Source organism: Apium graveolens, chromosome 10 (genome assembly GCF_009905375.1).
Source record: "Apium graveolens cultivar Ventura chromosome 10, ASM990537v1, whole genome shotgun sequence".
Lineage (NCBI taxonomy): Eukaryota > Viridiplantae > Streptophyta > Magnoliopsida > Apiales > Apiaceae > Apium > Apium graveolens.
In genome coordinates, this window is record NC_133656.1 from 7,591,159 (window position 1) to 7,605,071 (window position 13,913).

At 41.1% G+C, this 13,913-nt stretch overlaps 3 protein-coding genes across 4 annotated transcripts; 2 read left to right on the forward strand and 1 right to left on the reverse strand.

Moving 5' to 3' along the window:
• The first annotated feature begins 346 nt into the window (after positions 1 to 346).
• On the forward strand, positions 347 to 1,406 carry LOC141688904 (uncharacterized). The gene has a single exon (XM_074493049.1). The coding sequence runs from the start codon at positions 386 to 388 to the stop codon at positions 1,202 to 1,204; it is 819 nt and encodes a 272-aa protein (XP_074349150.1). The 5' UTR covers positions 347 to 385; the 3' UTR covers positions 1,205 to 1,406.
• On the forward strand, positions 1,368 to 6,281 carry LOC141688903 (uncharacterized). Of its 2 annotated transcripts, none has more exons than XM_074493047.1 (3): positions 1,368 to 1,478; positions 4,959 to 5,506; positions 5,581 to 6,281. In XM_074493047.1, exons 2-3 carry the CDS (start codon positions 5,009 to 5,011, stop codon positions 6,118 to 6,120), a joined length of 1,038 nt encoding a protein of 345 aa, XP_074349148.1. In that variant the 5' UTR covers positions 1,368 to 1,478; positions 4,959 to 5,008; the 3' UTR covers positions 6,121 to 6,281. The 2 variants fall into 2 exon arrangements, with proteins under 2 accessions (XP_074349148.1, XP_074349149.1); XM_074493048.1 differs by lacking the exon at positions 1,368 to 1,478 and adding an exon at positions 1,878 to 3,822.
• A 3,924-nt stretch (positions 6,282 to 10,205) lies between these two features.
• Positions 10,206 to 10,805, reverse strand: LOC141690395 (uncharacterized). The gene has a single exon (XM_074495202.1). The coding sequence runs from the start codon at positions 10,803 to 10,805 to the stop codon at positions 10,206 to 10,208; it is 600 nt and encodes a 199-aa protein (XP_074351303.1).
• Positions 10,806 to 13,913: the final 3,108 nt, after the last annotated feature.

Sequence of the window (13,913 nt, forward strand, 5' to 3'; positions counted from 1 at the left end):
ATGTACAAGATTTCATTATCAAATGCATCTATTGTCATATTATGATGAAATAAACTTTTTTATACTCAACCTATGTGTAAATTAAATTAATATAAGTTATCATACTGGCAATAAATCTTTCTTAAAAGGTCAAAAATTATTAATTATATTTTTTATATATAAGATAAAAATTAAAATGATAAGTTGAGATCATTCATTTATATTTTATACATAATTACATTATTAATTTAGTTTTATATGTATAATTATTTTTTGAAATCTTTATATAATTGTTATTGTTATATGTTTGTACAAATTTTTTGAAAATTTAACATGACTAGTAGATTAGATAAATTGAGGACAAGAGGGGGCGGCGGGTGCTAGATATACAGATCTAAATTGTAAAATGAATGTTAGAAAAGTAGAGAATCAAGAAATAATGAAGCCTTGTAGTATGGTGGTAGCAGTTGAACAAGACAAAAAAGAGAGCCAAGAAACAGCAAATGATGATGATGATGATGATGAAGTAGTTGTAAAGCACCTCCATTCTATAAAATCAAATGTTGTGATTAGGCAGTTTCCATCCCAAGGCATCTCCTTCAAGCTCTGGCCTGCCGCTACCACTCTAGTTTCTCTCCTCGACAACTCCGCATTCTCCTCCCTATTCCAACCCTCATCTTCCAAGCCACTCCGCCTTTTGGAGCTAGGTTCCGGCACTGGCATTGTTGGAATAGCTGCAGCTGCTATTCTTGGCACTCATGTAACCATCACAGATCTCGCACATGCTCTCCCTAATCTCAAATTCAATGCGGAAGCAAATTCCAAGACCATTGGGGGTAATGCAGGGAAACTGGAAGTTGCAGCGTTGTCGTGGGGCGACGACCAAGACATGGAAGCTGTCAATAGCCAGGCTGATTTTGATATCATTATGGGCTCTGATTTGGTATATCATCATCACCTCTTCGATCCTTTGTTGCGAACTTTAAGATTCTTTTTGTTGGGTGATCAAGTGAACAAGGATAGAGTGTTTGTGATGGCTCATTCCAAGAGGTGGAAGAAAGAAACTGCGTTTTTTAAGAGAGCTTATAAGGATTTCGATGTTAAGGTTATTCACAGAGATGATCCATGTAACGGAGATAGACTTGGGATTCTTGTCTGCACTTTCGTTGCAAAGAACAAGAGGAAGAAGAAAGCTGAAGATGTGAATAACAATCAATCCAACTAGTTGGGTCATTAAACATTATGATATGCATTGCCTCATTTAATTGACTTGCAATGTACTGCAATTTCTCAAAAAATTATTAGTTTAAACGAGTACTTTAAGGTATCCAAATCCCGCCAACTGAATTTTAGATGCTTTTTGCTTCCAATTTGTTTAAGGTGATTCACCAGATTCTAGTAATCTCCCAGACAAACAAGTTTACAACTGTCTTACGATCTGGATAGACTGTGACACTGGTTCCTCCTATTCTTATTGCAAAGACTCAACAGCATCACAGGTAATCTTCATGATTGCTTTCCTTTGTTTGTACAACCTATTCTATGCTATATATCACTCTTCAGAGAGTAGAATTTGCAACAATAAACATTAATTAAAAAAACTCAAACTTGGACTGAGGGGTTTTATGGGGTGGGGGCAATATTGAGTATCAGTGACTGCTAAAGATTCTTAAAGCAGATCTCAGAAGGATTAGCACAACGCCATGCCATCAGCGCTTATTTATACAACAATACAGCGGAAATCAATAGAATAAAAAGCTTAGAAAATGTCTAATAGGAAGTAACTTTGCAAAATGGAAGTTCACTAAACAGTCCATTTCACTATTGGTAGTGCACACCCAAATTAAATTAATAAGACAAAACAGAGGGAGGGAGGGAGGGAGTTGATTTCACTTATGTGCGTTGATAAATTATTCTAGATAACTGCTTTACTTATGTGTTGAACATCTCCTTTGGTTTTGTGAGGTAGCAATGACAGAATGGAGAATAATGTTTTTGCTATGTGGCATTCCAATGGTTGATGTTGAGGGCACAATATAGAAATTTCAAGGCCTGGATCACTTAGACGAGAATCCAAATACGTAAGAAACATGGGAAATCGGTTAAAATAACTGTCTAGGATGATGCTGACGTCAGTTAGCAAGATGACATAGGTGATGGCTAATCTTATAGGAAAAGGTAAGAGATATCATTTAGGAACACCACCGGGGCAATAACATAGCTAAATTTGGTATACAAAGCGATACATAGGGCTTTTTCTAGAGAGGAAAAAGATCAGAGCAGGTAAACAAGAATCGCAAGGAAGCAATATGACTTGGTCCACCTTGTTCAGATTATTAGGTCTGCTGGTTACATAAGAAATGACTTGATCTCCCAAAGAATCTAAATACCACCCTCTGCAACTGTCTTTTCAACAATATTAATGAGAGCCATCTGAGCTTCTACTTCTTCGCGAATATAGTGGTGAATTTCTTTAGCCATATTGAATTTGTGAACATTTTTCACTCAGCTCTACCAACTTAAAAAGCAAAAGAGAAATTAAAAATCCAACCGGCCAGGCTTGTGCCAACTATAGTCCTCCTCCACTGTACCAGTTGAGAAAAGAATAATTATGTATCCTCATAGCTTGCTCATGTTGTACTTGTATCCCCATACGCCCTTTCACTCACTTGTATGCCGGAGAGGCCGGCTACAAATGACTTGGGGAACTACATTGCAAAATGTAAATTCATAGATCGGGGGTTTTACAAAGAGTAGTTGTAAGGTGCTACAATCACATACCCTACCCTGTATTTTGTGTAATACTAATTGAATGAGAGCCAACATTTTGCGCCCACATGAATATTGTCAGTCCGCGCTTATTAAGTTGAGTCCTCCGCGTGAGATTTTACGACGAAAGAGGAAGCCAAACTCTGTTATTGGCCCTCTGTTTTTTTTTTTAAATCATAAAAGGGTATACAGATTAGAATATATGCCTAAAGAGATTGGCAGCTTGGTGGTTACTGTGTTCTCCGTTCATTTTTAGGCATTTAGACGCCGTTTAAATCGTGGGAGTTGAAACCAGTCAAATGAGTTAGAATTATGCCTTCACCAAATTGTATTCCTAATATTTAAGCGGTCCCTTAGCTGCTACATTTTGTTTACCAAAATACATACTGCTACATTTTGTTTACCAAGATACACAACTTGATGCGCCAATAATAATATTATTATTATTATTAGACTATAGTTTTAGGAGATGATCTTCTTTGCTTAATGAGTCAACCCCTTTCAATGGGGTTGTCATCTTTTATTTATACCAAGTCCCAAATGGGCTTTATCTTACAAATTGGGCATTTTTGGACTTTACATAATATTTCATAATTATCCTAACTATGATTTCTTTGGGCCATCTTGTCTTGATCCAACATTTGTCCTCCTCCTAGTGTAAGCAATTATCTTTAGATTTGCGCTTTTTACTTCGGGACCTGAGAATTAGTGAGATGTGGAAGATACAATAAAAAGAAAATAGAGCAAAATAAGACAGTGGGATGATTAAATGTTAGTGAAATGAGAATAAAATAATAAGAAATAAGGATAAACAGACAAGAATATTGAGATAGGAGTTTGTGTGTTGTGTATATCGTTATATCTGAATTTTATTTCTTTTCTACTCTCTCTCCCCTTTCTATCTCTTTTTTTTTTGAAACGTATAAGTATTTTCGTTTTTATTTTCTGGGGATTACTGCTTGGACGTTGGAGGTTGGCTGTTCGAATTCTGCTTCTGTTAACAAAAAGGGGAGGGTGGCTGGCCGGATCAACACTTACTTCGTCTTAAACCCTCGACCTCTGCTATAACTGCCTGTAAGTTATTTTCCATCCTCTACATTATCTTCTGCTACTTTCTCCTTTGTATCTTGCCACTCTTGATTTAGTTTTATTCTATTATAATCCTTTAATGGATCAGTCTAGCTCGTCATCTATCCGTACTGTATCTGATCGGGATCCAGGTAAGCGACCTCTCGAGGAGGGTGATCACGAGTCCTTTTTAAACTTGAATAACCTAGAGATTCCAGATCTAGAGCAGTGTGGGTCCTTCGATTTCATGAACGAGGACGAGCTCTTGGGGAGTGTCCCTATCGGGCCTCTTTCTTCGCCTCCTTTGAGCCCTCGAACCTTAGATAGAAGGCGTCGAATTGTTGAGGATAGTCTTCGTGTTGGTATGGAAGAGTTCGGGGACAGGTCAAGTTTGAATTATTTGAGTTATTACATTACCAAGGACCCTCCAGTGAGCAAGTTGGAGTTATACGTGGATTTAGCGAACGGTTATCGTTATCGGGTACCGACAGCCGATGAAAGGGTATGGATGATGCCGGAGTATGGGATGCACGGGATTCCACTAATCCTTTTTCACTTCGGGCTTCGGTTACCTATGCACCCGTTTTTTTTGACGATGTTCGAGGCTATCGGATGCGGGGTTAGTCAATTGACGCCCAATTCCCTTGCACAGCTTAGTGGGTTTGTTGCTCTTTGTTGCGATAGGAATTTGATTCCTTCATTTAAGCTTTTCTTCTCGATTTACGCGGTTAGGTATCACGACGGGGAGGTTTACTTCGACTGTCCTTACAAAAGGGTTAAGATTGTCAGCGTTAGGTCTTCTAACTCTGGATATCACTCTAAGTGGCTGTATTTTGGGGGGCCGGATTTAGAGTTCGTAAAGCCGTGTGGGAAAGTGAGTCAGCTTACCATCGACTACTTGAATAATCTCGAGAAGTACGATGCTAAGTATTTGAACGGGTTTCATGGAATAGCCTCGGTGTACAACCACCTTCAGTTAAAGGAACCCGATTTTTTAGAAATGTATGACTGTAATATTTGCTTGCTCTTCTTATTATTTTTTTTATATATTTTTTCCTTCTCTCTTCCTTCTTCTTTTTACCGTTATTTCTTGTGTTAATATTACTCGTGCTAAATTTTTGTTTTGGTTTGTTTTGCATCAGTGGCTGGAGCCTCTTTATCGAAGATACTGAATAGCGGGGTCAAAGGAGAGATGGACAAGGCGATGATGCTACTTATTAAGAGAGCCTCGAAGAGGGGTGATGATAGTGCCCCCTGTGGCCCCACGAGGGTTGGGCATTCTGTATCAATTGAGCTACTGGATGACCAAGGAAATAGAATCGTGGAAGATGTTGAGAAGGCTATGCCAGATGTGGAGCCGGCTGATTTGAATCCTCGTAAGAGGGGTCGTCGGGAGGTTGAAGGGGAGAATTGTGGAGAAGGTGGGACTGTTGAAGGGGAAGTGTTGGTTGGTGGGGTGAATAGGACCCTTACACTGGTCGGTAACAGGGCGACGATGACCCCTACCATCGACCCTCGACAGAAAAAAGGAGTTGTAAGGGTTGATATTCAGCCCCACGAACGCTGGACAGGTGGAACAACTGTGCCGTTGAGGGTTTTTGATCTTTTTCATCTCCCTCAAGATGCGATTGCTTTCGATGGGCGTCGGCGAGAGGATTTAGTGGATCGTTGTAAGAGTCGTGCTGGAAGGGTATGCTATAAACTTTTTATTGTTGTTTGTTTGTTTTTTGTTGTTTTTTTACTTTGAATTGTGGTTTGTGGCAGTTCCTCGCAGATTTTATGCATATTGTAGAGGAATTTCGCACTGACGGCAATGATGCTGCTTGTAAGAGATTAGAAGCGGAGGTGAGTTCTCTCAAGGTCGAGAGAAAGAAACTCATGGCAGGTTATTCGGAGTTGGAAAAGAGATCGTCAGATTTGACGGCGAATAATATCGCGTTGTCGAAGAAGGTGGGTGAGATGGAAGTTGGGAAGCAATCGTTGGATGCCACAGTCTCGGAGCTCGAGAGGAGGCTTTCTGAAGTGGAGAAGGAGCGAGATGAGTTGAAGGGAAAGTGCGAGGGCTTGGAGCGTCATGTTGAGGGGATGAATTCTTCTTATCGTTTAATTGTTGAGGAGAATACCAGCCTAAAGGCAGAAGTGGAGAAGGCTGTGGAGGACATCGCTAGTGCCCTTGAGGATGGTTACGGGCGGTGTGTTGTCCGCATGAAAAATGCAGGACTCGACACGACGGGACATTCCTTCGAGGACTATATCCGCGATCTTGCTGCCTCACGACCTAATGATCCAGTTGGAGGCTCTTGAAGGCGGGGAATGCCCCGTAAGTGATGTATTTTTAAATTTATTCTTGAAGACTTGTGTTTCCTATTTGTTGCTGGCTACCTGTATTCTCCGTGTTTTGTTTGGATCCTACAATGATCTGGTTTTCTTGGGATTTTTTCCTTGAAGTATTTTGATTTATTATATCTATGCTTTTTGTTCCTCGTTATCGCCTTAATTTCCCGTTTTTAGTTGTTTCGTATATCTGTTTGAAATTGTTGAGAATGTGTTTTAACAAACTCCATGTCGCTTAGTGCACATACTTGAAAGAATTGTGTTATGTTGTTTACCTTGTGTAGCTAAGCTTTTGGGAAGTTGAAATTGTTATAATTTAAAGCCCCTCGATGTGGGTTAGCTTTTGGCATATCGACCGTCGTTGCTCGTCTCTCTCTTTTCTTTTTTTTTTAAAAGGTACAGGCAAGATATCGAAATAAGCTAAAGTTTTTATAACTTAAATTCCCTCGATGGGGATCCCATAATGACCCTCATTGCATCGAGGGTTAACTTTTGTAGCGTAGTCATAGCTTTGGAGTTTCAACAATTTACATATAAGAGCGTGTTAATGATAAAATTTCTTGAGGTGAATGTCGTTCCAGGCATTCTTGATAGGCTGACCTTCGAGGTACGAGAGCTCATAGGTTCCCGTGCTAACGACCTTCGAAACCCTGTACGGGCCTTCCCACGTTGGTTTGAGCTTTCCCGTGATAGTGGGCTGGGATGCCGCGGAGTCCCGGAGGACGAGGTCTCCCACTTTGAAGAGTTTCTTCCTTACCTTCTTGTTAAAATAATTTGCAGTTTTCTCTTGCTGCAGGATCATGCGTAGACGGGATTCCTCTCTTGTTTCTTCTAGCAAGTCATTGTGAAACAGCACACCCTCGAGAGCGAGGGAGGGATTGAAAACTTCGACCCTTAGGGAAATTAGGCTTATTTCGACTGGTAAAACCGCTTCGACGCCATACGCCAGGCGAAAAGGGGTCTCTCATGTCGAGCTGCGAGGGGTCGTCCTGTATGACCACATCACATTTGGCAGTTCGTCGACCCAGCAGCGGGGGATCTCTTCAATTCTCTTCTTTAACCCTTGTAGGATGGTTCTATTTGTTACCTCTGCTAACCCATTGGCTTGTGGATATGCCACTGATGCCTTGATGTGTTGGATTTTTAGCTCCTCTAAAGTTTTCTCAAATTGAGCCCCCACAAACTGTGTTCCATTATCTGAAACTAGGATTCGCGGAACTCCAAAGTGGAATACCACGTATTCCATGAAGAATTCAATCATTTCTTTCTCTCTGATCTTTGAAAGTGGTTTCGCCTCAACCCACTTTGTAGCGTAATCCACGGCTACCACTATGTATTGGCACTGGTTCTTAGATTTTGGAAAGGGTCCTACGATATCGATGCCCCATTGGAAGAAAGGGCATGGTGCGAGGACAGAATTGAGATTGGTCGTGGGTCGGTGATCCACGTTTCCATGTAGCTGGCATACTTGGCATTTTCTGATATATTCTTCGCAGTCTTTCCGAATTGTGGGCCAATATAGACCTTGCCTGATTATTTTGAGGGCCAAGTTCTTTCCTCCGAGATGATCTCCACAGATTCCTGTGTGAACCTCGATCATCACTAGATGGGCTTCCTCTAACGTCAGACATCGGAGTAATGGTTCAGATAGAGCGTGCCGGTACAACGAAGAACCAATTACACAGTAATTTCTTGCCTTGAACATAAGTGAGCGAGCTTCGCGTTTCTCGCTCGGGAGTTTGTTGTCAATAATGAACTCGAGAAACAGTTTTCGCCAGTCAGAGTTATTCTGGATTTGGTTGATAGAAAGCTCATCGATGGTGGGAGTAACTAGGACATCGACGTACACCGGATTGGGATTGAGTGGAAGACTCGAAGAGGCTAACTTGGCCAAATGATCAACCCATTGGTTCTCTTCTCTGTCGACATTGGAAAGTTTCCATGAGGAAAATTTCTTGAGTAGCTCTTGTGTTTTTGCCAAGTATTGATCCATTTTCTCATTATGTGCCTTGAATTCCCCGCTTATTTGCTTGGAGACTAACTGAGAATCTCCAAATATGTCAATATTTTCAGCTTCAAGATCCATAGCCAGCTTTAAGCCTGCGATGAGTGCCTCGTACTCGGCGACATTGTTTGTTGCCAGAAATTCAAACTTTAGAGCTTGCTGGATTTTGAATCCCCCCGGACTTATTAAAATAATTCCTGCTCCTGCGGAGTCAGCCGTCGAGGATCCGTCGATAAACAGCAACCATGGTCTTAAGTGATTTTTGTCGAAACTCTGGGCTTTGGCCTGAAACTGACACTCAGCAACAAAGTCTGAAAGAACCTGGGCCTTTATCGCAGTTTGAGGCTTATACTCAATATAGAACTGACTTAACTCTATCGTCCATGCGACAAGTCTACCCGTCATGTCGGGTTTGTGTAGAATCCTCTTCAGGGGTTGTGTAAGCACATGCATCTCCCTTCCCTGGAAATAATGTCTAAGCTTTCGGCTTGCGACAACTAAGGCATATACCAATTTTTCTACTTGCGGGTATCTGACTTCGGCATCTCGAAGAGAGTGGCTAATGTAATATACCGGGATTTCTTTTCCTTCATTGACTTGAATCAGAACGGCCGCGACCGTTTCATCGGATGCAGAGAGATATACTTTCAGAGGCTCATTTGACAAGGGCCGAGTGAGGATGGGAGGATTTGTAAGGAATACCTTTAGCTTGGAGAAATTTTTCTCGCACTCCTCATTCCACTCAAAGTGAGGTGATTTGGAAGCTGCCTTTATTGCTGAGAAAAAGGGGAGGCATCTTTTTGACGATTGGGGGATAAACCTCCGAAGTGCGGCGATGCAACCGGTTAACTTTTGCAAATCTTTTATTGATTTTGGATTTTCCATTTCTGAGATCGCTCTTGTTTGGGATGGATTTGCCTCGATACCTCTTTGTGTAACCAAAAACCCGAGGAATTTTCCGGCAGTAAGACCGAATGAGCATTTAGCTGGGTTTAACCGCATGTTGTTTTTTCTCGCGTTTTCAAACGTTTCGCGGAGGTCTATGACATGGTCAGATGCAACCTTCAACTTCGTGATCATGTCGTCGACATATATCAGCATGTTTCTCCCAATTTGTGTGCCGAATATTTTATCCATCATTTGTTGAAAAGTAGCTCCAGCGTTGATTAAACTAAAAGGCATCACTCGGTATCCGAAGACTCCCCGGTGTGTGATGAATGCGGTTTGCTGCCAGTCTTGCAAGTCCATTTTAACCTGATTGTACCCCGAAAAGGCATCCATGAAAGAGAGAAGTTCGTTTCCAACTATCGCATCAATAAGTTGATCGATGTTCGGAAGTGGATAAAAGTCTTTGGGGCATGCCTTATTAACATCTGAGTAATCGATGCACATTCTCCACCTCCCGTTACTTTTCTTGACTAGAACCACATTCGAGATCCAAGTGGGGAATTGTACTGGTTCGATGAAACCGGCCTCGAGCAATCTATTGATCTCCAGGTCGATGGCTGCCCTTTTTTCAGCAGAGAATGTACGATGTTTTTTGCCTCACCGGCTTGATGTGTTTACTGATGTGCAAAGAGTGTCGAGCGACAATCTCAGGGATCCCGGGCATATCTTTTGGATCCCAGGCGAAAATATCAGAAAACTCACGGATAAGGCACGTGATATCTTTCTTTAGTTGATCAGGGGGATTCTTGCCGAGCCTTGTGGTTTTACCAGGATTTCCTTCGATCACTTCTATTTCTTCAGTTTCTTCGGCGGGAGAGCAAGAATTGCTAGTGGGTGGTTCCACAAGGTCCTTGGGGTCGATGTCGAGCACTTGATTAACATCAAACTCTTCGTCAATCTTTTTTCTTGGAGACACAGTGGTTAGGTAGCATTGTCTTGCTGTTACTTGATCACCAATCACTTCTCCCACGCCGAAATCTGTGGGAAATTTCATTTTTAAGTGGGAGATAGATGTTATAGCTCGGAGTGCGGTGATCGTTGTTCGTCCCAAAATAGCGTTGAAGCTTGAGGAAGCACTAATCACATGGAATTTAACCATTTTTCAAATCTGACAGGGTGGGGAACCGAAAAGCACTGGCATATCGATGGTTCCTACCACATGAACCTCATTGCCTGTAAACCCGTATAACGGTGTTCGGGAATTCTCGAGTCTTCGATCTCCTATGTCCATTCGGGAAAATGCATGATGATATAATACGTCGACGGAGCTACCATTATCGACCAACATTTTCTTAACCGTGTTGTTTCCCACACGTGTTGTGATGACGAGAGCATCTTGATGGCCTTCGATGAGACCGGGATGATAATCATCATCGGAGAAAGAGATGACTAGGGAGGGGTTCGCTCGAGGGCGTTTAGCTGCCGAGGGATTGACATTAAAGACTTCTCGAGCATAAATCTTGCGAGAGTTGTGGGAGAGGCCCCCGGCGGCTATACCACCAAAAATAACGTCGATTGCATGATCATCCTCGCCTCGATGGCGACGTCTGGGTTCATCATCGTGCTGCACATAGTGGACTAATTGTCCTCGACGAATTTTTCCTTCGATGAGATTATTAAGCTGAAAACATTGCTCTGTTGTATGGCCAGTATCTTCATGATATTCACAATATCTGGAGCTTGGGGGTCTTCCTGGTTTCATGGGTCTTGGAGGGCGATAATCCGGTTCTGTTTTTAACACCGCCAAAATTGTCGATTTTTCGGTGTTGAGTTTAGTGAACTCTTTTTCAGATCAATTGTGGGGCTGCCAATCTCTTTTCCTTCTATCCCTCGGGGGAAGGTCCGATGTGCGTGGCAGGGGCGACCTACGGCGCTCTCGGCGCCTTTCCCTCGCGGGGGATCGTGGACTGTAGCTTCGGCGTCGTTCATATTTTGACGACCAGCTTACCGCTTCTTGAAGCATCATGCGGTGTTCTATAATCTGGAACGCGGCCTGTAGGGTTTTCGGCCTTTTTTCAAAGATCTCTTCTAAAAGAAGGCCATGCCTAGACTTATCGATGCCCGCTGTCAGGAAATTGACAGCCATCTGTTCTATTAAGTCTGGAATTTCTGCTATCTCTTCTCTGAACCGGGTTAGAAAACTCCTGAGACTTTCACCGGAGCGTTGATGCATTGTCATCAAGGATGCTGTAACTTTGATTCCCTTGTAGTTGCTGGAAAATCGGGCTTGAAACTTGCTTTTCAGAGTTGTCCACGAGTCGATTGACCGAGGTGGCAAGTTACTGTACCATCGGAGAGCCGTGCCTTGAAGGCAAGTGGAGAAGAACTGACACCTAGCGATCTCCGAGTGGCCGAAGAAAGCCATACGACCATCAAATGTGTTTAGAAATGCTAACGGGTCCGAGGATCCGTCGAAACGATCGAGAGCAGGCGTTTTCAATATCCTGTCGATGCGCGCCTTCTCAAGCACTAATGATAGGGGGCTCTCGGAAACGGTTTCAAACCCTGCCTGATTTCTCATCAAGGTACACATCTGGGTGATTTCCTCCTGCATTTTAGCGAACTCCTCGTGAGATATAGATTCTGTGGATTCTGTCTGATGCGAGACATCGACAGATGACACTGTCCTCTGTCGACGTTCGCGTGGTTGCGAATATGTCGACTCTACCGATGGTTCATATTCGTACTCAGCATCATCCTCGTCATAAAATTCATCGTCTTGTCCTTCATTTTGAATTGTAGTTTGTTGGAGCTCTCGACGGAGATGGTTAATCTCGTGTTTTAAATGATGTGCTTCATCTTCATCTAAATGATGTGCCAAAGTTGTCCTTCATCTTCTGGTTGGATCTTGTGAAAGCAAAGCTCCTTCTAGCGCCAAATGATGTGCCAATAATAATATTATTATTATTATTAGACTATAGTTTTAGGAGATGATCTTCTTTGCTTAATGAGCCAACCCCTTTCAATGGGGTTGTCGTCTTTTATTTATACCAGGTCCCAAATGGGCTTTATCTTACAAATTGGGCCTTCTTGGGCTTTACATAATATTTCATAATTATCCTAACTATGATTCCTTTGGGCCATCTTGTCTTGGTCCAACACAACTAACGGGATATAGGGAAGACATTGCAAATGTAAAAGGACGATGGAACAGTGAACACATTGCAAACATAATTTTTTATTGCGAGGAGATCTGATCCCACAATCTGAAAAGATAATGAACTTTAAAGCAAAAGCCACATTTACCGGTTATGATTTTACTATCTCAATAAAACCAAATTCCCTAGATTCTTTTAAAATTTAATAAGGCAGTCATATTTTGTAAACTTAAAAAGAAAGAAAAAGAAAATTCACCTCAAATATTTACAAAAGAAAAACTACGTAACAAAAAGAGTTCATAATTTAAATGCTTAAGCCTTAATCTTAGGAATATGTTGTGAACTTGATGATAAGTTAAACAAATCACCTTAGTAGATTTAACTTAGTGAATTTTGTAGCACTCGACGGATGATCTAATATAGTCCCGACGGATAAACCTTACAGTCCCGAAGGATAACAGATTAACATCCATCGAGTGAGTAGCTTATGTAATAATAAGAATTGTAACACATTTCTGCAAACAACTTTGTGTAGATTCTGTAGGAGTATATGAGTCATGTTGACTACTAGTGGATATGCATAATAGGTTGATTAATTGTAAATATGAGATGTCTTATAATTCTGTATAAGTGAAATGGAGTCAAGTGACAAATAGCTACCCGACAGATGATCAACAAAGCTACCCGACAGATGATCAACAAAGCTACCCGACGGATGACAAACATGTACCCGACGGATGATCAAATTCAAATATTAGTTGACAGTGACAACACAGTCACATGCGTTGGGTATTTGCAAAAAGAATGTGATAGCCTGTTAAGCAGGAATTTGAGAACAAAGAAGCATTACCATTTCCATGCAATTGTGAAGATATTCAAAGATGCTGGAATAGAATAGTGAAGAAGGAGTTAGACTAGATATGTTTTGTTTTATTATCTTTTCCTATTGTCATGTAAACTTGGTGATATATAAACCAAGTGTAGCTAGTAGAATATTTAACTAAGCAAACACATTTTAAAGAGAGATAGAAAAAGTTGTACTTGTCAAGAATTTCTCTGTAGTTTGTTTGTTCTACTTGTAAAACAACTGTGAGCCATTCTAAGATACACAGAGTTCTCAAACTGATATATATATATATAGATATGGTGGATATATTCAAATCCACCAGAAAATTTTAAAACCTTGTGTTTTTATTACTTTGTGTTTTGATTTATATAACTCATTCATTTCGCACTCTGCAAATCAAACACTTATATATATTCAGTTAGAACAGTTTTTAAAATCTTGAAAAAGTAGCCAGAATTCCATTCAACCCCCTTCTGTAATTCTTGTTGTATTGTTAGGGAATAACAATTGGTATCAGAGCAAGCTCTTGAAGTACAAAGAGTGTAAAATCACAATAAACAGCAAGATGAACAAGAAGGATGTTGGAATCAAAATTCCATTTCTGGACAAAGATAATTATCACCACTGGAAGGTGAAAATGCACCTACATCTTCTTTCCCAAGATGAGGCCTATGTGGATTGCATAGAGAGAGGTCCTCATGTACCAATGAGAGCTGTAACTGGCAATGAACCATTTGTTCCCAAACCTAGGCATGAATGGTCAGATCCTGATATTGAGCAAGTCAGGAAAGATAAGAAGGCCATGAACATTTTGTTCAATGGAGTTGATGGTGATATGATTAATAACATCATTAACTGTAAAACA